Source organism: Ochotona princeps, chromosome 4 (assembly GCF_030435755.1).
Source record: "Ochotona princeps isolate mOchPri1 chromosome 4, mOchPri1.hap1, whole genome shotgun sequence".
Classification (NCBI taxonomy): Eukaryota; Metazoa; Chordata; class Mammalia; order Lagomorpha; family Ochotonidae; genus Ochotona; species Ochotona princeps.
Genome location: NC_080835.1, coordinates 11,990,391 through 12,014,660, shown reverse-complemented (window position 1 = coordinate 12,014,660; position 24,270 = coordinate 11,990,391). Strand labels below are relative to the sequence as shown.

General features: G+C 53.1%; 2 protein-coding genes across 3 annotated transcripts; one reads left to right on the top strand and one right to left on the bottom strand.

Moving 5' to 3' along the window:
* Nucleotides 1–287: 287 nt before the first annotated feature.
* YPEL4 (yippee like 4) lies at nucleotides 288–4,332 on the bottom strand. Its single transcript, XM_004585296.2, has 5 exons — nucleotides 4,097–4,332; nucleotides 1,651–1,975; nucleotides 1,453–1,496; nucleotides 1,059–1,167; nucleotides 288–889 (listed from the first exon to the last, which is right to left on the bottom strand). The coding sequence occupies exons 2-5, from the start codon at nucleotides 1,789–1,791 to the stop codon at nucleotides 800–802; spliced, it is 384 nt and encodes a 127-aa protein (XP_004585353.1). The 5' UTR covers nucleotides 1,792–1,975; nucleotides 4,097–4,332; the 3' UTR covers nucleotides 288–799.
* Nucleotides 4,333–8,538: 4,206 nt separating this feature from the next.
* CLP1 (cleavage factor polyribonucleotide kinase subunit 1) lies at nucleotides 8,539–12,665 on the top strand. Of its 2 annotated transcripts, none has more exons than XM_004585294.4 (3): nucleotides 8,539–8,687; nucleotides 9,384–10,008; nucleotides 11,826–12,665. In XM_004585294.4, the coding sequence occupies exons 2-3, from the start codon at nucleotides 9,403–9,405 to the stop codon at nucleotides 12,495–12,497; spliced, it is 1,278 nt and encodes a 425-aa protein (XP_004585351.1). In that variant the 5' UTR covers nucleotides 8,539–8,687; nucleotides 9,384–9,402; the 3' UTR covers nucleotides 12,498–12,665. The 2 variants fall into 2 exon arrangements, with proteins under 2 accessions (XP_004585351.1, XP_058518996.1); XM_058663013.1 differs by lacking the exon at nucleotides 8,539–8,687 and adding an exon at nucleotides 8,696–9,302.
* The last annotated feature ends 11,605 nt before the right edge of the window (nucleotides 12,666–24,270 follow it).

Here is a 24,270-nt window from a genome sequence, read left to right as displayed (position 1 = left end):
CAGGGAAGACAAGCCCCGCAGCCCTGCTGTTCCACCTCTCCTCCAGAGCCTGGGTCCCAGGGTGCCCAGGAAGACTGCTCGCTCTGGGAACAGCCAGCCGGGATGGGACTGTTCCAGCGGCAGCTTCCCCCACCCCATCCAATGGCAAAGGTTAGATATTCAAAGTGCCTCTGTAGTGCGCAGATAAACAAGGGGAGTGAAATGGAAACCCCTGTGATTTTTTGTTTTTATTTCTTCCCAGAGCCTGGGATTGCTTTTTTTTTCTTTTTCCCCACTCCTGTTGGATCCTTTCTCCCATAAATGGGGGGTGGGGGTGGGAGATGGTTCAGAGATTCTGCCTTAGGACAGACTTTCCCTCCATCCCCATCCTGTCCTCATCTGCCGTCCTGGGGCCTGGCACTTACCAGCCCCATGACCCAGGATTCCTTCTCCCCCACTCCCAAGGGGGCTGGCAGGGACCACCCTGCTGCTAGTGCCCCCTCTGGCTGAGCGTGGCCCTCCTGCCTTCTCGGCAGGCAGGATGCTGGACCAGGGGGCCCCACATCCATCTTTTTCCCCCTCATTGCCGCCTCTTCCTGTCTGCTGGCCTCTCCTGAGCCTTGAACACCCCTGGGGCACCCTCTAGACCCCCTGTTCTAAAAGGGGGCCTGGTGGTGAAGTGCTGGAGGCAGGGAGAAGTGTTGGTTGGAGCCGGGTTAACCCCAGGGGTGGGGCAGTATTCATGCTGGTATGGACTGCTTGGCGGGGCGGGTGGGGGGAGGTGGGGCATGCGGAGGGGGGCAGAGCCTGCCTGAGCCCCTCAGTCCCAGCCGTTGTCCTTTACCATGTGCGACATTTCGATGATGTACTTCCCCTCTTTGTACTTCTGGCTCGTCTCAAAAGCTTGTTCCTGGTGGCGAGGGAAACAGTGACCATCCAGGCCCCACTACCACCTGTGTGCTCACCCCCGCCCTTCCTCCCAGCTCCCTCTGCTCCCTCGGCACCTGGAGCTTTGGGCCATGCAGAGACCCGACATGCTCTCACAGTCCACTTTCAGCCCTTCGTCCCCAGGTACTTACATATTTCCAGCCCAGCGTGGTCTTACAGCTCTCGCAGAAAATGTCTGCTACTGAGTGGAGCCCCGTGAGCAGAAGGCGCTGTTCGGCTGGCCCACACCCCACGTTGACCCTGTCTCAGGAAACGGGAAGGAGCCAGCCCCCAGTGGGGTCACTCCATTAGCCCATCCCCCGAGCACCCGAGCAGACCAGAGCAATGCCCTCTGCCGTGGGCAGCCCACCCCTTCAGGACTTTCCTGCACTGCTGTGCAGTCAGGTGCCCCCCCCCCAGTACTCCAGGCTGACTGCTTTGAACCCCTTTCCAAAGGTGGAGGCAACTGCTAAAGGTAGCAGGTGGCTTCCTGCTGGCTCTCCACAGAGGAAACATACACACACACGAGAAAAGAGGTGAACTCACACAGAATTAAACAGGTAGGCTCGGCCATGGCTCCCCTGGAAGGACTGTGGAGACAGAGAATGACTGCCAGGTAACCCTCGCCTCATCCCCACTGCCTGGTCCCATACAGGTTTTGTGGGTGCTGGTGGTGGGGGCAGTGGGAGAGGAAGCACTTTGGGTGGGTGAACTTGACTGGAAATGCGCCTCCCTCCGGTATACCTTGGAGATAAGCTCATCGTGTTTGGCCAGGTGCGCGCGGCAGTGGACACAGCTGTACGTCCGGTGACAGCGGGGCAGGTAGCTGCGGAAGGTTTTGGTGGGGAGGCAGGCGGGGGCTGGGCCAGGGTCGCAGCTGGGCATGACGGGCTGGAGGACGATGCCCTGGCGGGCCGGAGGGGCTGGCGCTGTGCAGCCCCCACACAGACGGTCGCAGGTGAAGCAGCGGAGCAGGTTGGCTAGAGCCGTGTTTCGGGGCAGGAGAAATGTGGGGGGGCTGCCCGGCCAGGGCCCCCCCAGACGAGAACCAGGTAGAAATGGAAGTCACCTAGGGAGAGGGCAGGGGCAATCAGGGGAGCCCTTCACAGCCTGGCCCCTAGAGTCCCAGCTGCTCTGGCAAGCCTGGCAGCTGTTCCAGGCTCCTTGGTGCCATAGCCAGGGAGTCTACCTCCCCCGTGGGGTGGCAACAGCCTCTCCCATTTTTCCACTGAGAGCAGCCTCTGGCACTTGCGCTGCCATGGAAGCGGTAGCATCTGCAAGTACCTTCTCCGAGGTGCCTGCCTGGCCCTTGAGCGTGTGTGTCTTCCGGGCAGAGAAGCGTCTGGGTTCAGGACCTCTTAGAAGCTGAGGCAGCCCGATGGCATTTCTTTTTCATGGGCTGCACCTGCAATGCAACTGGTCCCTGACCAGTCACATGGGCAGGAGGGGCCGGCAGGTGCACACACCTTTCCCCGGCCCTCTCCTGGAGCCAGCTTCTACTCTGCGACTCCCACTCTTGGCACCTAAGACCTCCCATGCACATCGCTCGTCTCCTCTCCTGGCGCTTCAAAAGCACTTGGCTGTCTTCCCAAACTCTGGGCCCGTTGAGCTCATTTGCTCTACCATTCTTTGCTGGTTGCCTTGGCCCTTAGTTACAAAACTGAGGCTCCAGCATGGGAGAAGCAGCAGCTTTCCTTTAGGCAAATCAGCCTACTGGACCAATGGGAACAGATTACCACGTCAAGGAAGCCAGACTCCTGGGTTGGGCAGGGCTATGGTGACAGCATATGAGGGCAACATCCACGATGAACAGTGCAGGGGGTGGGGGTGGCACATGCTTATTTTTCAAAGCTGTGCTCTGAGCCACAAGGCAGAAGCTGCTCGTGCCTTCTCAAGGGGCAGGAACCAACAGCTATGACTGGGTGATTAAAGATGCGGTTGAGTGCTGGATGCCGATGAGGCGGAGGGTGCTGGCAGCAGAGGATAAGCCCTTTCTGATAAGCAGGTACAGACGCTGCTTTCTCCATGGGGCCTTTGGGCTCGGCCCAAGTCGGATGCAGAGATGCCCGCTGGGTGCTCTGGGGATGCTAGACTGCCAAGCACAGGCGGCAGTGTGGGCGTGATGACTGGGGCAAACAGGCTGTCCCTGTCCTGTCCTCTGTTGTAACCACAGTGCCTGGGGCTCTCCAGTGTGTCCAAGGGCCTCCAGGCAGTCTTCAACACAATCCCAGCGGGAGAGCAGCTTTAGCTTCCCGTCCCCTCCCCCTTGGCGGGCCCCAGGAAGACCCTCTCGGGCAGCGTGACATTGGACTCTGGCCGCAAAGAAGGGCCTTCCTTGCTAAGAGATGACTGTTGAGTGTCCACTTCCCAGGCTGGCCTTCAACGTGGTCTGTGAATTCCCCCTCCAAAACGCACCACCTTGAAATGCTTTCTCGGAGGGGCCGCTCTGCTTCCTGCTCTTGGGCGCCTTCCCCAGCCTCCATCCCTTGCTCTCCTTGCTCCCCTGAGGTGCCTGGGAGAAGCTGCACAGAAAGCCAGAGCATCACCCCCGAGGAGACAGGGGTCATATCTTCACTAGTCTAATGCTAGGGAGAAGCAAGTTGGGCACATGACTTGGGGTGGGGGGGGGGTGGGACAAAAGCAGGCCAGCACCAGGGAGGGAAGGTCCCCCTGAAGCGAGCCAGTCTGGACAGTTGGCGGTGGGTAGGTAGCAGGGAAGGGGGGCGGGGAGGACTGAGAGCTGACAACAGATGGAGGCTGGAGGAACCAGGTGCGAATCCGTCTCCCGGCAAGGTGGGGGAGGGGAAACACCTGCTCACGATGGATGTTCGCCTCTGCACTGAGGTCTCTGTCTTACCACCCACCACCCACCCCCTCCCCTGGGCTGGGGCGTTCGCCAGTACAGTACGGTGCGAGGAGAGAGCGGTGCAGCCAACTCTCAGGCTACTGAGAGGTGGAGGGGAGGGCAGGGTGGTCTGCATAGCAACAAAACAGTGATGCTGCAGCCAAAGTTGCCGGGAATCGTCCGGGCTGGGAGAGGGATGGAGGAGCCATTGGAGCAGAGGCGGCGGAGAGGGGGAAGGGAAGACAAAGGGCGGATGAGAAGCAGAGGGGAGAAAGCAGCACGCAGCGAGAGGAGGACATCGGCAAAGGGGAGGAAGATCCGGTCGGAGAAGGGCTGCCCCCTCACCTTGAGGTCTGCTCCAGAGATCTCCGTCTAGCTCTCAATCTCTCTCTCAATCTCTCTGCTCACTCTTCTCTCTTCTCTTTCCGCTCCTTCAACTGGGAAAGGGATGGGGCAGGAGAGGGTTGTCGGGGGTGGGGGTGCTGGCCAGCTGCCGGGGGTGGGGGAGGCAGAGGTTGTCTCTGGTTCGGTCCCCTCGGTCTGTGGGTGAATGTGGCTGTGTGTTGTGGAGCTGCATCATAACACTGTGAGTCATCCATCCCCCACCCCCCTCACCTCCCACGTCAGAGCAGGGCTGGGAGACACAGGAGGCGGGTCGGAAGGGAGGGCGGGGCTGGGGGGAGTGGGGACAGAAGGATGAGCCAGCAGGGGGCTGCGAGAGGGAGGCATGTGGACGGTGGGTGCAAGAGGTTGTTATTGGAGGAACGGAAGGAACTTGCCGGAGGGACAGGGCTGAGCAAGGAGGGGTCAGGGTGGCGAGGCTGGTGAAGCGAGACTTGGACGCAGAGAGCCAAGCAGCGCACGTACACACACACGCATCCGAGATGGTACAGCTTGCCCTTTCGGCTCAGATAGCAACGCTGATGCAGGGAGCAGTAAGATGTGCCCATCATTACGGATGGCCGCCTGTGCCTCCAAGCGTGTACCCTGCCAGGCAGTTCCCAGCCTCCTAAGAGTGTGAGACCAGATAGGACATTCACGTGCAGGGAGGGACCTCTCCCCGGCTGCCTCCTCAAAATGCGTGTGTTCACCAATGGAGACACCTTCATTATGTAAGGTTCCCTGCTGGGCTATAAACTCTGAGGCAGGTCCTCCGGGAAACTTCGCTGCATCCCAAGCCTGCAGTGCAGAACCCTGCACACACACAGAAGATGGTCCTGCAAAGCAGCAGAGGTGCCTCTGCGGCCGTGGACCCAGCATCTGACTTTGGTCTCTCGGGATCTTGGCTGTGCCCATCATTCACTGACAATCATGAGGCGAGTTACCGATACTCTGCCTTAGTCGTCCTCTTCTCCCCGAAACTAATGCTAATCAACCCGACGGAGACTTTATTAGCTGAGGTAGCATTCAGATGCCTAACAAGTGCCTGGTGTGTGAGAGTCACTTAGTAAACAGCAGTCAGTGTTATTTCAAGATAGCATGTTTAGGGGCTGGCTGTCACAGGAGGGCCACGTTCAATCCCTTAGTGCTGCTCCCTTCCTGCTCCAACTCCCTGCTGATGTACCTGGGAAAGCAGTGGAAGATGGCCCAAGTGCTTGGGACCCTGCACCCGCGTGGGAGACCCGGCAGAGGCTCCAGGATCCTGGCTTCGGATAGGTGCGGCTCCAGCCGTTGTGGTCACTTGGGGAGTAAATCAGCGGACAGAAGAGCTTCCTCTCTGTATATCTGACTTTCCAATAGAAAAATAAATCTTTTAAAATAAATAAGTCTTTTTTAAGCAAAGATAGCATTTTTAACTTGTTAGCCCTGAACTCACAAAGGACCTGCCATTAAACTCTGGTATTTTCATGAAATTGTCAAATTTTTGTCTTAAGAAAAAATCCCATCTTTTGTTGCTGAATCCCTGTTAACCTCAATTAAGCTGCATTTGGTTCAGATTCTTCACCGAGTGTGATCCTGCGCGTGTCACTGGGGTAAGCACACACAGAACACGTCCCCTAAGACAAAAAAAACCCAATTGTTAACAGAGGGGGGACATTCAGAAAGAAAAGTACAGCGAAGATAGGCGCTTCTAAAAAAGCACTCCAGGGCAACCTATTGTCATTTTCACATGTACAGAGCGGGGAACGTGGGTGCTGGGGACACTACTAGACAGGTCTGGGGAGAAAGAGAGGAATTCTGACTATTTAATCAGGGAACACTACTGGGGGTGGAGGGGAGCTTGAAGTAAACTGTGAAAACAATTTATCTTAAAGGGTAAGAATTGGGAGGGTCAAAACGGAAAAGAGGGAAGGGTTCTCTCCTGGGCAGCAGATGAAAAAGGAGGTACAGGTGGAGGAACCCCGCAAAGGAGGCATTTCAAAGCGGAAAAACCATGGAGAGCAGGGAGCAGGATGATGGCCAGTCAGCAGGGAAGGGGCTGCGAGACGGCGGCAAGGAGCACACCAATGAACCCAAACCCGTTTAGACAGAAACTGACCAAGGCTTGAGCTGGAGAGGGGAATGAGAACTGTGAGGACAGTGTTAGCTGGGCGTCGGGTGGGGATGGCAGGCGTGTTGGCTGAGCCTCAAAGTGCTGGAAGGCAAGCACAGATGCCGTAAATGCCTTGCTCTCTCTCCTGTGTTGAAGAAGCAAACTGGAGAGCCGTCTCAAAGTCAGGACTGTGTCCTCCCTAAATTCAACGTGAAATGATGACCCAATACACCAGTGAAGATGACCTTGAGGTCATTGGCAGACATGGCCTCCAGGGAGAGAGGTGGAAGCAGGCACAGATGCGGGAGACACATGACCCACAAATGGAGGAGGATGAACTCTGTTAGGGGGAGCCTTTGCAAATGGAACACGGGAACAGATTTTTTTGAAGAATGACACGAGATGGGGGGAGGGTGCTTAATCGTCAACTAGAAAAGTAAGGCAAAAGAAATGACATCTTTAAGTAAGCCAGCAAGGGGCCCATCGCCACCGCACACTAAGCCTCCACCTGTAGTGCCGGCATTCCATGTGGGCACGGATTTGAGTCCCCACTGTTCCCCTTCTGATCCAGCTCCCTGCTTGTGGCCTGGAAAAGTAGCAGAGCCTGGCTCAAGTGCTTGGATGCCTGCACTCATGTGGGAGACCCAGACTCCAGGCTCCTGGCTTCATACCAGCCCAGCTCTGGCTTCTGCGCCAGTGGAATGAACCAGCAGAGGGAAGATCTAACTCTGCCTTTGAAATTAAAAAGAAGAAAACATCTTTAAAAAGTAATCAAAACTTTTCTGTATATCTGACTTTCCAGTGAAAATAAATAAATTTTAAAAATGTGTAAGAATGAAGGGCAGCAGTGCTCAGAAAGTGAGCTCGGAACAGGGCAGGACTGGAATCATGCCCTCCTCATCTGGGATGCCTCCTTTGAGCTGACCTGTGAGGTGAGGCCAGCCATCACACTGCCCACTGCACAGGACTCCTCCTGGCACTAAATGAATGTATCCCTCTAAAGCCCATTGACCAGGGCTCGGCGTCTGACACCCCCCACCCCATCTGTTGGTTATTTGTGTACTACTGAACTGAGACTGCCAAAGTCTGGTTTGCGCCCTAGCATGACTGCTTGGGCAAGTCCTCTGCAGGCTGTTCCCCACGCTGAACCTAGAGATAAAATAGCTGCCTTCAGCGGCTGGTTGTGAAAGCAGATAGCTGAGAGGGCCACATCAGGGCTGCCCCAAAGGACGGGATGATTAGGCTAACTTCTGGTGTCCAAGCTAACAGCTGAGGACAGTCCCCGCCACAGTATTTCACATGTGCAGAAGTTGAGTAGTGCCCAGGTCACATGCCAGGAAAGTGGCAGAGCAAACAGTTCCAGAACCCAAAGCCCCAGCTCATGAGAATTGGATTATAGACAAGGTTGAATCTGTCAGCTTTGCGGGAGGATGATTGGCCTTACATAATAGTGAGGGATTTAGGCACCAGCAGCGTGGCCTAGTGGTTAAAGTCCTCGCCTTGAACACCCTGGGATCCCATATGGGCGCCGGTTCTAATCCCGCCAGCTCCACTTCCTATCCAGCTCCCTGCTTGTGGCCTGGGAAAGCAGTCGAGGACGGCCCAAGGCTTTGGGACCCTGCACCCGTGTGGGAGACCTGGAAGAGGTTCCTGGTTCCAGGCATCAGATTGGCGCGCACCGGCCCGTTGCGGCTCACTTGGGGAGTGAATCATCGGATGGAAGATCTTCCTCTCTGTCTCTCCTCCTCTCTGTATATCTGACTTTGTAATAAAAATAAAAATCTTTTAAAAACAAATAGTGAGGGATTTAGGGAGTGAAACACAGACCCCCGCCAAACTTCCCGCTGGGTGGGAGCCAGGTTATTGGGCAAGGGATGACTGACAAGATAACTGGAAAGCACGACTGGACTTTTAGGAAAGAAGAAATTTTCTGCGTGCCACGCACGGTGCGAGGTAAAGAGGACAGCTGACTTCCAACCGTTGACAACCTGTTTTTTCCTCCTGCATAAACGGCTTTTGTCCAATGTCCCTCATTCCTGGTTCGGGGACCAAGCAAGCAGCCCCACTGCAGCACCTAGCTAGAGTTCCGCTCCTTCCCTTAGCCTTCGGGCGTGCGGCAATCCGCGGAGAGACCCCCGGCCCTCCACGCGCATCTCCCTCACGCCCCACGCCCGGGCGACACCGACACGCCCCCCGCCGACGGCGCTCTCCGTGACGCCCGCGGCCCCGCCCCTTGTGGGCGTCACGATCCAAACAACACTTTAACTACGACTCCCAGAAGGCTGCGCGGCCCCCCGGACTGCATATCCCAAGGGGCACCGCGCGCCGCGTCGCCTTCAATGCGTCAGTGCGGAACCGCGTGTACTTCCGGAACCGTCCAGGAAGAACGCGGCCGTGAGTTGGGTCTCGGTCGGGGTCCGAGGCGCGGGTGGCTTTTACCGGTCTTTGCTCGCGGCTGTGCAGGTGAGAGGAATAAGCGCAGGAATGCAACTGTCACTTCTTTGCGGCTTGGGCAGATTTCGGCGTCTGGGGAAGGTTAGACAAACGCTGGACCTCGCTCAGAGCCGCGGTCCCAGATGAGAATCTCTAGTGTATAAAGTGTGTTTTTGTTGTTTCAAGACCTCCCACAATCCGTGCTGGTTGTTAGAACAGCACCGTGAGGAAGCGTGCCGCCAGCTAGCAGCAGAGGAGCACGGTCAGGGTGTGGGAAGACCACGGGCGGTTGTGAGCTGGCTGATGCTGCACCTGTCGCGTCCTCTGCTCGTGTTCCGATCACAGTCGCCCTTGCTGGTTGACTAAGAGGGTTGAGGAGACCGGACCTCTATTGCCTTCTCAGCAGCTGAGTGATGAAGAAGGGGGTGATGTAGGTGGCGGGGCATCTTGCCACTCTGTAGGGATGTTTTCTTGCCTCCAAGTCATTTATTGCATGTATTGACGGAGGCACCAACACTTGGCCAAGCCCTGTTGTAGGTTCTAGCCTGGCGAAGAATATGCGCAACCATTGCGTTCTGTTTGGGGAAGACAGACATCCAGGAGGAGTCAGGTGGGGATAAGGAATATGGAGAGAAATAAAGGAAGGTAAGAGAAGAAGTTCTGTTGGGAGACTTCTAGAGGGGCCCTGGTTTCCGATCAGATCTGATGGTTAGGTGTGCATTCTAGGCACGGTTACTCAGAAAGGATGGGCGAGGAGAGCAGCGACGACAAGAAGCCCACGACGAAGTTCGAACTGGAGCGGGAAACAGAGCTTCGCTTCGAGGTGGAGGCCTCGCAGTCCGTTCAGCTGGAGCTGCTAACCGGCATGGCTGAGATCTTTGGCACCGAGCTGACTCGGAACAAGAAGTTCACCTTCGACGCCGGTGCCAAGGTGGCGGTTTTCACATGGCATGGCTGCTCTCTGCAGCTGAGCGGCCGCACCGAGGTGGCTTATGTGTCCAAGGACACCCCGATGCTGCTTTACCTCAACACACACACAGCGTTGGAGCAGATGCGGAGGCAGGCGGAGAAGGAAGAAGAGCGGGGCCCCCGAGTGATGGTGGTGGGCCCCACCGACGTGGGCAAGTCCACCGTGTGTCGCCTGCTGCTCAACTACGCCGTGCGCTTGGGCCGCCGTCCCACCTACGTGGAGTTGGACGTGGGCCAGGGCTCCGTGTCCATCCCCGGCACCATGGGGGCACTCTACATCGAGCGGCCGGCTGACGTGGAAGAAGGGTTCTCTATACAGGCTCCTCTGGTGTATCATTTTGGCTCCACCACTCCTGGCACGAACATCAAGCTGTATAACAAGGTGAGAACCCGCTGGCTGGCTGGGTGGAAGAGAAGGCTGGCATGAGGGTAGGCAGCGAGGTTGGGGAGCTTGCGGGCTGCACGTTCCCTCTAGGGCGAAATGGCTCCCGTAGGATTTCAGAAAAGAGAGTTTCACATATAAAGCGTTCACCATTGTTAATACTTCAGAGCACCTTATTCCTCATTTAAAAGCTAAAGCAAAAAAAAAAAAAAAATACCAATTAAAAAAAAACCTAGGCCATGTTAAAAAAAAAAAGCTAAAGCCAAGAACAACAACAAAAAACAAAACTAAATCCATGTTACAGGCTTGGAACTGCAGCCACCAAAAATGTCATTTTTTTCCTTACACTTGACACTGCATATTTTGTTAAATATTTTTTAAAGATTGATTTATTTGAAAGAATTATAGAGATGGAGACTGCCCAGCTGCTGGTTCGTTTCCCGGATAGCCACTGCATCTGGGAGAGGACAGCCAGCAGTCTGCTGCATCTCCCACGTGGATATGGAGCCCGACTGGGCCTGCTTTCCCAGCACAGGAGTCAGGAGCTGGATTGGAACCAGCACTCATGCGGGATGCTGGTATTACAGGTCGCACTGCTGCTTCGCCACAAAGCTAGCCCCCCAGAAAGTGTTTTTATAAAAATCTATGTGTTTGGGCTCCATGTGATAGCCTAGTGGCTAAAATCCTCTCCTTGCATCCACTGGGATTCCATATTGGTGTCTTGTGTCCCAGTTGCTCCACTTCCCATCCAGCTCCCTGCTTGTGGCCTAGGAAAGCAGCAGAGGACGGCCCAAAGTCTTGGGACCCTGCACCTAAGTGGGAGACCTGAAAGAAGCCCCGACTCCTGGCTTCAGATTGGCTCAGGTCTAGCTGTTGGCAGTCATTTTGGGAACCAATGGACAGAAAATCTTTCTCTATTTTCTTCTCTGGGTATCTGCCTTTCCAATAAAAATAAATAAATCTTTAAAAATCTGTGCATTTGGGCCTGCCACGATAGCGTAGCGGTTGAGGTCCTCTCCTTGCACGCCCAGGATCCCATATAGTCGCCGGTCCCAATCCCTGCAGCCCTGCCTCCCATCCAGCTCCCTGCCTGTGGCCTGGGACAGCGGTTGAGGACGGCCCAAAGCCTTGGGACCCTGTACCCACATGGGCCTGGAAGAGCTCCTGGCTCCTGGCTTCGGATTGGCTAAGCTGCAACCATTGCAGTCACTTGGGGAGTGAACCATCGGATGCAAGATTTTCATCTCTGTCTCTCCTCCTCTCTATATCTGCCTTTCTAATAAATAAAAATAAATAAATCTTTTTTAAAAAAAATCTGTGCATTTGAAAAGCAGAGTGACAGAGAAAGAGATCTTTCTTCTTTAGATTGACCCCACAAATGGCTGCAGTGTTTGGGGCTGGGCCAGGTCACAGACAGGAGCCGAAAGCCACATTAGAGTCGCCTGTGTGAGAGGAGAACCAAATAATTTGGCCATTTGCTGACTTCCTAGAATCCTCCATCCATTGGCTCACCCCTCAAGTGACCACAGTGGCCAGAACTAAGCCAATCCAAAGCCAGGATCCAGGAGCTTCTTCTGGATCCCCCACATGGGTTTGGGTCGTCCTCTGCTGCTTTCCCAGGGCACAAGCAGGGAGCTGGATGGCAAGTAAAGCAGCCGGGACATGAACTGGCCCCCTACGGGATCCCAGCATATGCAAGGCAAGGATTTAGCCGCTGGGCCGTCATGTCAGATCCTGCCGCTTACCTTAAATAGGGACAGAAGAACCATGGGTTTGCCTGGTTTTGTTTTGGTCTGGCTTACTTGTGTCCTTTGCAGATCACATCTCGTCTAGCGGATGTCTTCAACCAGAGGTGTGAGGTGAACCGCAGAGCATCTGTGAGTGGCTGTGTCATCAACACCTGTGGCTGGGTCAAGGGCTCTGGTTACCAGGCCTTGGTCCATGCAGCTTCAGCCTTTGAGGTCGATGTCGTCGTCGTGCTGGATCAAGAACGACTGTACAACGAACTGAAGCGGGACTTGCCCCATTTTGTGCGCACCGTGCTGCTGCCCAAATCCGGCGGTGTGGTGGAACGCTCCAAAGACTTCCGGCGGGAATGCAGGGACGAGCGCATCCGGGAGTACTTCTATGGATTCCGAGGCTGTTTCTATCCCCACGCCTTCAACGTGAAGTTTTCAGATGTGAAGATCTACAAAGTGGGGGCACCCAGCATCCCCGACTCCTGTTTGCCTTTGGGCATGTCTCAGGAGGACAATCAGCTGAAGCTGGTGCCCGTCACGCCCGGCCGGGACATGGTACACCACCTCCTGAGTGTGAGCACCGCCGAGGGCACGGAGGAGAACCTCTCCGAGACCAGCGTGGCCGGCTTCATTGTGGTGACCAGCGTGGACCTGGAGCACCAGCTGTTCACCGTGCTCTCTCCAGCCCCCCGCCCCCTGCCCAAGAACTTCCTCCTCATTATGGACATCCGGTTCATGGATCTGAAGTAGAGATGGAGCAGGAGGCCTCGCTGCCTAGGACGGGCAGAGGACCTGGCCATCACCAGCGGGCTCAGATAGGACACTGGTGCAGAGTGGTTTATCTGTGGCCTCTAGACCCGAGAAAACATCTGTATTCACCCCTTCAAGCAGGTGGCAGTAACCAGACTCTTCTCATTTTAAACCTAAGATGCCACTTTGAATTCTCTTGAGACCTTGGAGAGTTCTAGTTCTTTCACTGTGCTACTATGTGGCTTTTGTTTTATTATTTTTTTTTATCCTCTGCCTTATATTCCACTTACAATGCTCAGTTAGATGACTGCAAATTAAAGGAACGCTTCCTAATAAAGCTCCAACTTGGAAAAATTGTTTTAATATTTGGTGTATTATTGAAGAGAGATACTTGATGCTCCAACCCCCATAAACATGGAAATGATGTATTGCTAACGTGGTTGGAGGAGGGCAGAATCTAGAATCTATGAACCAAGAAGGGAGTTTGTATAATGCTTCCCATTTTTAAAAATTAATTTACTCTGATTAGGCAGATTTACAGAGAGAGGGAGAGACAGAAAGATCCTCCGTCTGCTAGTTCACTGCCCAAATAGCCACTGAAGGAGCTGAGCTGCTCTGAAGCCAGGGGACGTCTTTTGGGTCTCTTGTGTGGGTGCAGGGTCCCAAGACTTGGGCCGTCCTCCACTGTTCCCAGGCCACAAGCAGAGAGCTGGATGGGAAGTGGAGCTGCTGGGATTAGAACCGGCGCCCATATGGGATCCCAAGGCTTTGGGCCGTCCTCGACTGCTTTCCCAGGCCACAAGCAGGGAGCTGGATGGGAAGTGGAGCTGCCGGAACAGGAACCCGTGTCCTAATGGGATGCCAGTGTTTACAGGGGTCTGGAGTTCCTAGACGGGTGAGTGTCTGGCCATGGGGCAGTGCCTGGGCTCCTCCCAGGCTCTGGCTCTTGGTGCCAGCTCCTGCTTCTGCAGACCCTGGGAAGCAGCTGTGCTGGCTCAGGGAACTTTCTGCCGTTCCCCATGGGGGAGCCCTGCACTGAGTTCCTGGGAGGCTTCTAACTTGGCCCCAGCCCAGACCAAGCTGCTGCAGGTATTTGGGGAATGAACTAGCAGATGGGAGCTCTCATAAATAAAAAAAGGAAAAAATTGTTCCCAGCATGGTAGCCTAGCAGCTAAAGTCCTCACCTTGCATGTGCCAGGATCTTCTATGGGTGCCAGTTCAAATCCTGGCGGCCCTACTTCCCGTCCAGCTCCCTGCTTATGGCCTGGGAAGGCAGTCGAGAATGGCCCAAAGCCTTGGAATCCTGTACCCGTGTGGGAGACCGGAAAGAGGCTCCAGGTTCCTGCCTTCAAATCGGCACAGCTCCGGCAATTGCGGCCTCTTGGGGAGTGAATCGGTAGGCTTAAGATCTCTGTCTCTCCTGCTCTCTGGATATCTGACTTTGGTAATAAAAATAAAATTTTTTTTTATGTATGGAGCTGGTATTATGGCCTAATGAACAAACTGCTGTCTGCAGTGCTAGCATCCAATATAGATGCCAGGTCAACTCGCCCTGTGCTCCACCTCTGACCCAGCTCCCTGTCAGTGCACCTAGGAAAGCAGTGGGGGATGGCCTATGTGCCCACACGTCCACACGGGAATTCTGGAAGCCGCCTGACACTCCTGGCTTCAGTCTGGCCCAGCCCTGGCCCTTGTGGCCATTTGGGGAGTAAGCCAGCAGATGGAAGATCCCTGTCCTCTCTAACTCTGCCTTTCAAATTAATATTAAAACAAAGCAAGGGCCCGGTGCCATGGCCTAGCGGCTAAAGTCCTCACCTTGAACACACCAGAATTCCATATAGGCACTGGTTCTAATCCCGGCAGCCCCACTTCCCATCCAGTTCCCTGCTTGTGGCCTGGGAAAGCAGTCGAGGACGGCCCAATGCATTAGGACCCTGCACCTGTGTGGGAGACCCAGAAGAGCTCCTGGCTCCTGGCTTTGGATCTATGCAGCACCAGCTGTTGCGGTCACTTAGGTAGCGAATCAGTGGATGGAAGATATTTGTCTCTCCTCCTCTATATATATATCTGACTTCACAATAAAAATGAACAAATCTTAAAAAAAAACTATGCACAGATTTTTTTTTTTTTTTTTTTTTTTTTTGCTGTTGTTATTCCAAAATAACCTCCTATTTCCTTGGAATGTGTGAACAAGATCTCCTATGAGGTAGTAAGAATGGGGGCTCACATAGTAGGCTAAGCGGAACTTTCAACACTGACACACCACATTTTCAAGGCAACAGTTGCTGGAAAGCCAAAGAACAATACCACTTGTGCTTATTCTGGGAGTATTTTGAGAAGTTTAGCCAAAGCTTCCCTGCAGAATGCCGTTAGGGTTGGTGTTGGGGTCCGACACCACATCTCTGTCAGAGTGCCGGTTGAGTTCTACAGGCTCTGTTTCTCATCTGGGCGCTTGCTGAAGTCCCTGCGAGGTACTGATGATAGCCCAAGGACAAGATCTGTGCCGTTCACTGAAGAGACCTGGGTAGAGTTCTTGGCTCTTAGTTTTGACCAGGCCCAATCCTGGCTATTTTAGGCATTTGGGGAGTTAGCCAGCAGATGCAAAACCTGTCTCTCTTGGGCCTGACGCCGTAGCCTAGTTACTAAGTCTTTGCCTTGTATGCACCAGGATCCTATATGAGCACCAGTTCTAATCCCGGTGACCCCATTTCCCATCCAGTTTCCTATCTGTGGCCTGGGAAAGCAGTCGAGGATGGCCTAAAACCTTGAGAGCCTGCACCTGTGTGGGAGACTTGGGGGAAGCCCCTGGCTTTGGGTCATCTCAGCTTTGGCCATTGCTGCCACTTAGGGAGTGAATCAGCACACAGATGATCTTTCTCTGTCTCTCCTCTTCTCTGTATATCTGACTTTCCAATAAAAAAAAAACTTCTAAAAACAAAACAAAAAACCTGTCTCTCACATTCTGACATACTGTCTTTCAAAAAAAGTAAACTTTTGACCTGGTCCACATGGGAATCCTGGGTTGGGCTTGTTAGCATGGAACATGGCTGACCACCACACGCCAGCACACATGCAAGCTATGACTGGGGGACTGTCTGGCAGGGCTACATCTCAGTATCTGACAGTAAGTGTCAGATCAGGGGATGGGTCACATTAGACTGGACCATGACACCAACCAACACGCAAAAGAACCAGGTCCAGGCTGGATTCTGTGGGTGATATGTGGGCCCAACTCTATGGAACTACAAGTCCCACTGGTTACCTTGACAGTTGAGATGGTGTGGGGCGGGCCAGGTCGCTCCAGCTCACACAAAGGACAGGACAGGGGCCCGGTGTGGTGGCCTAGTGGCTAGGATCCTTGCCTTGAGCATGCTGGGATCCCATATGGGCACCAGTTCTAGTCCTGGTGGCTCCGCTTCCCATCCAGCTCCCTGCTTGTGGCCTGGGAAGGTGGTGGAGGACGGCCCAAAGCCTTGGGACCCTGCACCTGTGTGGGAGACCTGAAGAGGTCTCCTGGCTCCTGACTTTGGATTGGTTCAGTTCCAGCCATTGAGGTCACTTGGGGAGTGAATCATCAGATGGGAGAGCTTCCTCTGTTTGTCCTCCTCTCTGTATATCTGGCTTTGCAATAAAAATAAGTCTTAATAAATAAATAAATAAAACAAAGGCTGGGACGGATGGGGCAGACCATGCTGGATAAGGGCCAAGCACCCACTGGCATGCATGAGATCTGGTTCTGGGAGTGGCCCGAGTGGGGGAACCTAGGAAACTCCCCTAGTGGGTCATAGCTCCCACTGATGAGCATATGGTCCAGGCCTGGGTGTTGGGCAAGCTGGTCAGGGTAGCTCCATCTGTCGGCAAGTGTGTGAGTTGGTTTTGGAAGGCAGTGGACCAGGCAGGGTCAAGCAAACCATAGCCCACTGGCAAGTACAGAAACCAGGATGGAGCACAGGTCATGCTGGGTTAGGCTGCCACACCTACTGGTTTGCATGAGCCAGGGGTAACAGCAGATTGAGTAGGACCAGGTTCCAGCACCTGCTAGCAAGAGTTGGGACTGGGGATTGGCTGGGCCAGGCCAGGCAAAGGCCAAGACAGGGGAGGTGCTAAGCCAAACTGACTCAGAGTGACAACTGGCCTACGTGAGATGAGTGGCTGGGATTAGGCCTGGTTGGAGAGCAAAGGGGATACCCTGCCTGGATTGTGGCTCCCACTGGAAAGCACAGGGGCCAGAGTGCAACCTCCCTCGGCACAGGTGTGGACTGGGTCTGGGGCATGCAAAATTCCAGCATCCATTGGAGCTTGTAAGAACGAGGGTGGGTGTAGGAGGAGCTAGGCTAGGTCTCTGTCCCTGCTGAGCCATGTGTGAGCTGTGTCTGGGTATGGATCAGGTTTGGCTGGGCTGTAACACCCAACAGTAAGAACCAGAATGGATGAGGGCCAGTCAGGAAAGGCCACTGTTTCTGCTAGGACAGGAGGTGGACTAAGTAAGGCTGGCCCATGGACCCTACAATGGGTGCGAGATCTGGTATTGGAAGAGGTTTGGATGGAGGAGCTTGCCAGTTCCTCTGTTGGGACACAGTCCCTGCAGGTGAGTGCAAGAACCAAGAAAAGGAGCAGCCTAGACCAGGCCAGGGAATGGCACCCACAGGCTTACCGTGTCTCATGTCTGGGTCGAGCCAGGCTGGACCAGTTTATACCATCAGCTGGCAAATCCGAGAGCCAGAATGGGGTCTAGGTCACGCCAGGTCAGGCTGCAATACCAGCCAGTTCACACTAGGACCAGGACTGGGGGCTGGCTGGGCTGGCTAGGCTGTAGCCCCTAGCAGCATGGACTGGAACTGGGGGTGGGCCATGCTGGGCAGGCTAATGCCAAAGTGGCACTGGCAAATGCCAAAGTGAGGCGGGCCATGAAGACCAGGTCTCAGTGCCCAACCAGCACACATGAGACCCCGGGGGAAAGTGGTGACCCCAGTAGTGGGGGCTGCAGGGAACTCCCCTGCTGATCCACTACTGCACTGGTGAGTGTGACAGCTGGGAATGGAGGCAGACCAGGCTGGGCAGGGGTACACCTGTTGGCCTGCATGTGAGCAGCATCACGGACAAGCCAGGCTGGACAGACTGTACCTACTGGTACATGCATAAGCCCAGAGTGCTTATGGGTTGGTTGGGCTTTGCCACAGCATCAGCTAGCAGACACTGGCACAGGGGTAAAACTCTGTTGAGTTAAACTGTAGTACCACCTGGAGGGTGCATGATCCGGGAGTGGGAATGGGCCCAGCAGGAAAACAATGGGCACTTCCCTCTTGGGTTGCCACTCCAACGGGTGAAAATGAGAATTAGGACAAGGACAGGCATGGCTAGAAAGAGAGTGCTACCTGCCAGTACATGTGTGGACTGGATAATGGGGCTGGTTGGGTTGAACTAGGCTTCAATGCCCACTGACATGTATGAGAGCTGAATGGGATGTGGAACAGACTGGATCAGTCTGTTGTACATACTAGCAAAACCGGGAACCAGGGCAGGAGGCAGGCCTGGTGGGGGTTATTTGCAGGTCACTCCCACGAGGCTGCAGCTCCCACTGGTTTGTGTGAGGGCTGAGTGTGTGGTGGTCAAGATTGGGCTGGACTGCAACACCCTTCAGTTTGCATAGAAGACAAGGCTGGAAACAAAACTGAAACAGCAATTGCAACCACCAGCATGTGCATAAGCTGACTGGAATGATGGACTGTGCCAGACCCTGCACTGGCATGCACACACAAGAATCAGGTCTGGGATCAGCTAAGTTTCTTTGGGAATTCTTTCCCCCCACCCCACAACTGAACTGCTGGACTTAGAAATCCAACTTCGGAGGAAACTGCAGGTTCCATGGACTGGCTGTGGAATGCATATGTCAGAGCTAGGCCCAGTGAATAGTATATCCAGAAGTACATATAGGATTTGGCAGTACACTGGAGTCTGAAGAGGACACCTGTTACCAGAGGATGGAGGACCAAAAAAAAAAAAAAAAAAAAAAAAATCCATCAACTCCCCCAGTAAAGAGTGGGCAAAATGGAGACTCTAAGGTGGACATTGTCAGCCAGTGGAGTCTGAAGAGCTTTCATCGTGATTGGAGTGGCGAGAACAGCAGCAATACAGAACTGTTGAACTATCAAAACCACTTGAGCAGTGCCCTCAGAGCATGCCCCACACTGGGGATCCTGGTGTGGTTGGAGGCTGGGTGTGGCTTCTCTCCTTATCTCTCCCCTCCCCACAGATACAGGAAGGAACAAAGAGAATGTGGAAACAATGGTCTCACCCACTTTCTTCTGGCACTTGGCCCTTTGCACCCTAATCAAATATGTAAAAAGTATCAAAAATAAAATTTATACGATTAGGGCTTGGCAGGGTGGCCTAGTGGCTAAGGTCCTCGCCTTGATCCCATATGGCCGCTGGTTCTAATCCCAGCAGCTCCACTTCCTCTCTGTCTCTCCTCCTCTCAGTATATCTGACTTTGTAATAAAAATAAAATAAATCTTTAAAAAAACTTATACTATTAAAAAAATTTCCAGGAGGAGCCAGTGATGTGCTTGAGACACTGGCCTCCTACAGGGACTCTGATCTAAACCTGCCAGCTCCATTCTGACACAGCACCCTGCTAATGCACTTGGGAAGGCGGTGGAGGAAGGTCCATGTGCTTGGGCTCCTGCACCCACATGAGAGACCCGAAAGAAACTCGCTAGGTGCCTGTTTACAGCCCTGATTCAGCTCCTTTCATTTTTTTCAAAAAGATTTATTTTTTGCTTTTATTGCGAAAGTCAGATATATAGAGAGGATAGAGAGAGGAAGATCTTCTTTCCGCAGCAGCCAGAGCTGAGCTGATCCAAACTCAGGAGCCAGGAGCCAGGAGCCCCCTCTGAGTCTCCTACATGGGTGCAGGGTCCCAAGGCTTCGACCTGTCCTCGACTGCTTTCCCAGGCCACAAGCAGGGAGCTGGATGGGAAGCGGGGTTGCTGGGATTAGGCGGCGCCCATATGGGATCCTGGTGCAGGTAAAGTGAGGACTTCAGCTGCTAGGCCTTGCTGGATCCTCCTCCTTTCTTCTGTTTCATGATTTTAAAATACTTCTTTTAAATGGGCAGCCATTTTACCTTCTGTTAATGTAAAAATACTGTACTATCATGGTTAAATTTCTAGGGAACCCAGTTCAAGGATGGACTAAATGGCTACAAAACTGTCTTGAACTTTCTAGAGCTTATGTTGAGATTTTAAAAATGTATGACTTGGGGCCCGGCGGCGTGGCCTAGTGGCTAAAGTCCTCGCCTTGAACGCCCCGGGATCCCATATGGGTGCCGGTTCTAATCCCGCCAGCTCCACTTCCCATCCAGCTCCCTGCTTGTGGCCTGGGAAAGTAGTTGAGGATGGCCCAAAGCCTTGCGTTCCTGCACCCTTGTGGGAGACCTGGAGGAGGTTCTAGGTTCCTGGCATCGGATCGGCGCAGCACCGGCCATTACGTTCACTTGGGGAGTGAATCATCGGATGGAAGACCTTCCTGTCTCTCCTCCTCTATATATATCCACCTTTCCAATAAAAATAATAAATCTTTAAAAAAAAATGTATGACTTGAAAGGCAGTTACATCCTCCAATTACTGTCTCCCTGCTCAGACTGGCTGCAAGGGCTGCGGCTGGGCCAGGCTATCTCCATCCACGTCTCCTCAGGGTGCAGGGCCTGAGTACTGGTGACACACTGCTGCTTTCCCAGGGACACTAACAGGGATTAATAGTTTAACCCACTGTACCACAACACTGGTCTCAAGGTTTACATTTTTCATTTTTTATGTTTTTTAAAAACATTTTATTAGAAAGGCAGATTTACAGAGACAAGGAGAGACAGAGAGAATCCTCCATCCACTGGCTCACTCGCCAAATGGCCACAACATCTGGAGATGGGCCAATCCAAAATTAGGAATTGGGAGCTTCTTCTAGATCCCCCACCTGGGTGCAGGGTCCCAAGGCTTTGAGCCATCTTCTGCTGCTTTCTCAGGCCACAAGCAGGGAGCTAGATGGGGTGGAGCACCCAGGACATGAACTGGTGCTCAACATGGGATGCTGGCACTCCAGGTTGAGGATGAGCCAACTAACCACCATGCTGGCCTCCATTTTTATTTTTTAAGTCCATTTGTCGGGCCCAGTGCGGTGGCCTAGTGGCCAAAGTCCTCACCTGGCAATCATGGAATTCGATATGGGTACCAGTTCTAATGCCGGCAGCCCTGATTCCCATTCAGCTCCCTGCTTGTGGTCTGGAAAAGCAGTCAAGGACGGCCCAATGCTTTGGGACCCTGCACCTACATGGGAGACCTGGAAGAGGCTCCTGACTTCTGGCTTCGGATTGGCTCAGCACCAACCACTGCAGCTGCTTGGGGAGTGAATCAATGAACTGAAGATCTTCCTCTCTGTCTGTCCTTTCTGTATATCTGATTTTTCAATAAAAATAAAATATTTAAATAAAAATGGTATACACAGGAGCCTGGCATGGTAGCCGGTTGGCTAAAGTCCTCTTTGCCTTGCACACACTGGGACATATAGGTGCCAGCTCTTCTTTTTTTTATTGGAAAGGCAGATATACAGAGAGGAAGATTTTCCTTCTGATGATTCACTCCCCAAGTAACCGCAATGGTAAGTGCTGCACCAATCCGAAGCCAGGAACCTGGAACTTCCTCCAGGTCTCCCATGTAGGTGCAGGGTCCCAAGGCTTTGGGCCGTTCTCGATTGCCTTTCTAGGCCACAAGAAGGGAGCTGGATTGCTAGGATTAGAACCGGCACCCATATGGGATCCTGGTATGTTCAAAGCGAGGACTTTAGCCACTGGGCCACCATGCCAGGCCCCTGGTGCCGGTTCTAGTACCGGTGGCCCCACATCCATCCAGCTTGGGGAATGAGTCACCAGATGGAAAATCCTGTGTATCTGCCTTTCCAATAAAAATAAAATAGTTTAAAAATGTATTAATTTACTCCTTTAAAAATGAGATACCTAGACCACTGAATTTCAAATAAGTTGCTTTGATGTGTGTATAAATGCCCCTGGTTTCTTACCTGACACTCTGACATTGTTTTCACTTGCATTTTCTCATGCCTGCAGATGGAAATCACAGAGTTATCTTATTGGAATTGACCTGTAATTACAGAATTTTGAAATGTTCATGGACAAAGGATTTTTTAAAGATTTACTTTGATCTTCCTCTCTGTCTCTCCTCCTCTCTGTATATCTGACTTTGCAATAAAATAAATAAATCTTTTTTTTTAAAGATTTATTCATTTTTTTATTACAGCCAGATATACAGAGAGGAGGAGAGACAGAGGAAGATCTTCCGTCCGATGATTCACTCCCCAAGTGAGCTGCAACGGGCCGGTACGCGCCGATCCGATGCGCGCCGATCTGATGCCGGGAACCAGGAACCTCTTCCGGGTCTCCCACGCGGGTGCAGTGTCCCAGTGCATTGGGTCGTCCTCAACTGCTTTCCTAGGCCACAAGCAGGGAGCTGGATGGGAAGTGGAGCTGCTGGGATTAGAACCGGCGCCCATATGGGATCCTGGGGCTTTCAAGGTGAGGACTTTAGCCGCTAGGCCACGCCGCCGGGCCCAAATCTTTAAAAATATATATATGATTTATTTTTATTGTAAAGTCAGATATATACAGAAAGGAGGAGACAGAAAGGAAGATCCTCTGTCTGATTATTTATTCCTCAAGTGGCCGCAACTGCTGGAGCTGATCCTGTCTGAAACCAGGAGCCAGAATCTTCCACATGGGTGCAGGGTTCGAAGGCTGCCCCACTTCCCATCCAGGTCCCTGCTTGTGGCCTGGGAAAGCAGTCAAGGACGGCCCAAGGCTTCGCGAACCTGTATCCACATGGGAGACCTGGAAGAAGTCCATGGCTCCTGGCTTTGGATCGGCTCAGCTCCAGTCATTGTGGCCACTTGGGGAATGATCCAGTAGGTGGAAGAGCTCTGCTTCTCTCTGTAAATTTAATCTGCCTTTACAATAAAAAAATTTTAAAAACCTACAATAAAAATAAGTAGGGGCCTGGTACAATAGCATAGAGAGTCCTCACCTTGAACGCGCCAAGATTCCATATGGGCACAGGTTCTAATCCTGACGGCCCCTCTTCCTATCCAGCTCCCTGCTTGTGGTCTGGAAAATCATCGAGGATGGCCCAAAGCTTTGGGACCCTGCACCTGCGTGGGAGACCTGGAAGCCTCCTGGCTTCTGACTGGCTTAACTCCAACCATTGTGGCTGCTTGGGGAGTGAATCATCGGACGGAAGATCTTCCTGTCTCTCCTCCTCTCTGTATATCTGACTTTGCAATAAAAATAAATAAGTCTTTAAAAAAAATAAAAATTTTGTCAGATCAGTGCTGTGGATCAGTGTTTTAGGGCACAGTGGGTCATGTGGACACTGGTTTGAGTCCTGGCTGCTACACTTTTGATCCAGTTCTGTGCTACTGTGCCTAGGAAAGTGGTGGAAGATGACCCAGGTGCTTGAGCTCCCAACCCCACAAGGCAGACCTGGAAGAAGTTTCTAGCAGTGGCCTGGCACATCCCTGGCTCTTGGGACACTGCCCAATCAACAGATGGAAAAACTTTCCCCGTCTATCCGTCTCTGCCTTTCAAATACATGAACTCTAAAGAACACTTCTTTGCTTGAGAGAGACAGAGAGGGCGAGGTAGATATATTTCATCTGCTGTTTCTCTCCCCAGATGGTAGCACTGGCTGAGACTGGGCCACACTGAGGCCAGGCGTTTGCTCTGGAATACCTACCTGAGCGGCAGGCTTTCAGGCCCTGGAGCGTCTGCTGCTTCTCCAGGTGCTTTGGCAGGGAGCTAGATTAGAGGCGAAGCAGCTAGGGCTGGATGGAGCCTGTGCTCACAGGATGCTGGCATGCTAGGGTCACAGGTGCTAGCTTGACCTGGTGAGGGTGGAGAACCCTTTTTTTGCTTTGCCAAGGGCATCTGGGTACTTACATCATTCGTGGTGCATACAACATCACGAACTTAAAAAATTAGATTTGCTGAATTTTGAGTCCTGCCTGAGGTTGCTTTGGCAGGGCCACATCCAGTGAATTTACTGGCCTTCCAGCACCTGAGGGCTGGATGTTCCCCACCCACTCCGGAAGATTTAAAAACTACATACTCATTACAAAGCACTCATCCCGTATGTTGCAACAAATGGATGGAAACCCTTGACAAGAACCAAATAGACCCGATGACATATGCCCTGTCAGAGAAGGCACAGGGCGGAACTTCAGAAAACAAGAGACGGTAGGTCTCTGTCCTTCGCCCTGATGACTAATGTTGAAAGGCCTGAGCCACATTTACACCAGCAAGACGATGAACCATCTTTGACAGGTGAGGAACCTCGGCTCCAGTAAAGCGGAAGGTCGGATTACTTTATTCAACAGGCAGGGCTCGCTTTCGAAAGATAAACGGGCCAGAGCTGGCATCGCTATTGGCTTCACCGCAGTCTGGGGCTCTTTAACAGCAAAAAAAAAGTGTAACACCGCGAGCCACCTAAGACTGGCCAGCCGCTCCCGGGGACAGGAGCTATTTTAGACAGGCGTTTTATTTTTTCCTGCTTCTGTGCTCAAACTAGGTGAGGTCACGGGCGAGGGCGCTCCATTCCCTGAGCCACGGTGGGAAGCCAAGAGCCCCTTTCTGGAAGGACGGGCGGCCTCGGGCTCGTCCTCAAGCTGGACTCGGGTCCGTTCCTAGCCGGAGGGGCGACCTCGGCTCATCCTCAGG

What these genes read in the sequence shown, in the direction of transcription:
- CLP1 (XM_058663013.1), top strand. Translation starts at nt 9,283, where the DNA reads ATGGAGAGAAATAAAGGAAG. An exon ending in ATGGAGAGAAATAAAGGAAG is followed by an intron (nt 9,303 to 9,383) that starts GTAAGAGAAGAA and finishes TGTGCATTCTAG; the next exon opens with GCACGGTTACTCAGAAAGGA. An exon ending in ACATCAAGCTGTATAACAAG is followed by an intron (nt 10,009 to 11,825) that starts GTGAGAACCCGC and finishes TGTCCTTTGCAG; the next exon opens with ATCACATCTCGTCTAGCGGA.
- YPEL4 (XM_004585296.2), bottom strand. Translation starts at nt 1,791, where the DNA reads ATGCCCAGCTGCGACCCTGGCCCAGCCCCCGCCTGCCTCCCCACCAAA. An exon ending in ACGATGAGCTTATCTCCAAG is followed by an intron (nt 1,497 to 1,650) that starts GTATACCGGAGG and finishes CTGTCTCCACAG; the next exon opens with TCCTTCCAGGGGAGCCATGG. An exon ending in GCCTACCTGTTTAATTCTGT is followed by an intron (nt 1,168 to 1,452) that starts GTGAGTTCACCT and finishes TTCCTGAGACAG; the next exon opens with GGTCAACGTGGGGTGTGGGC.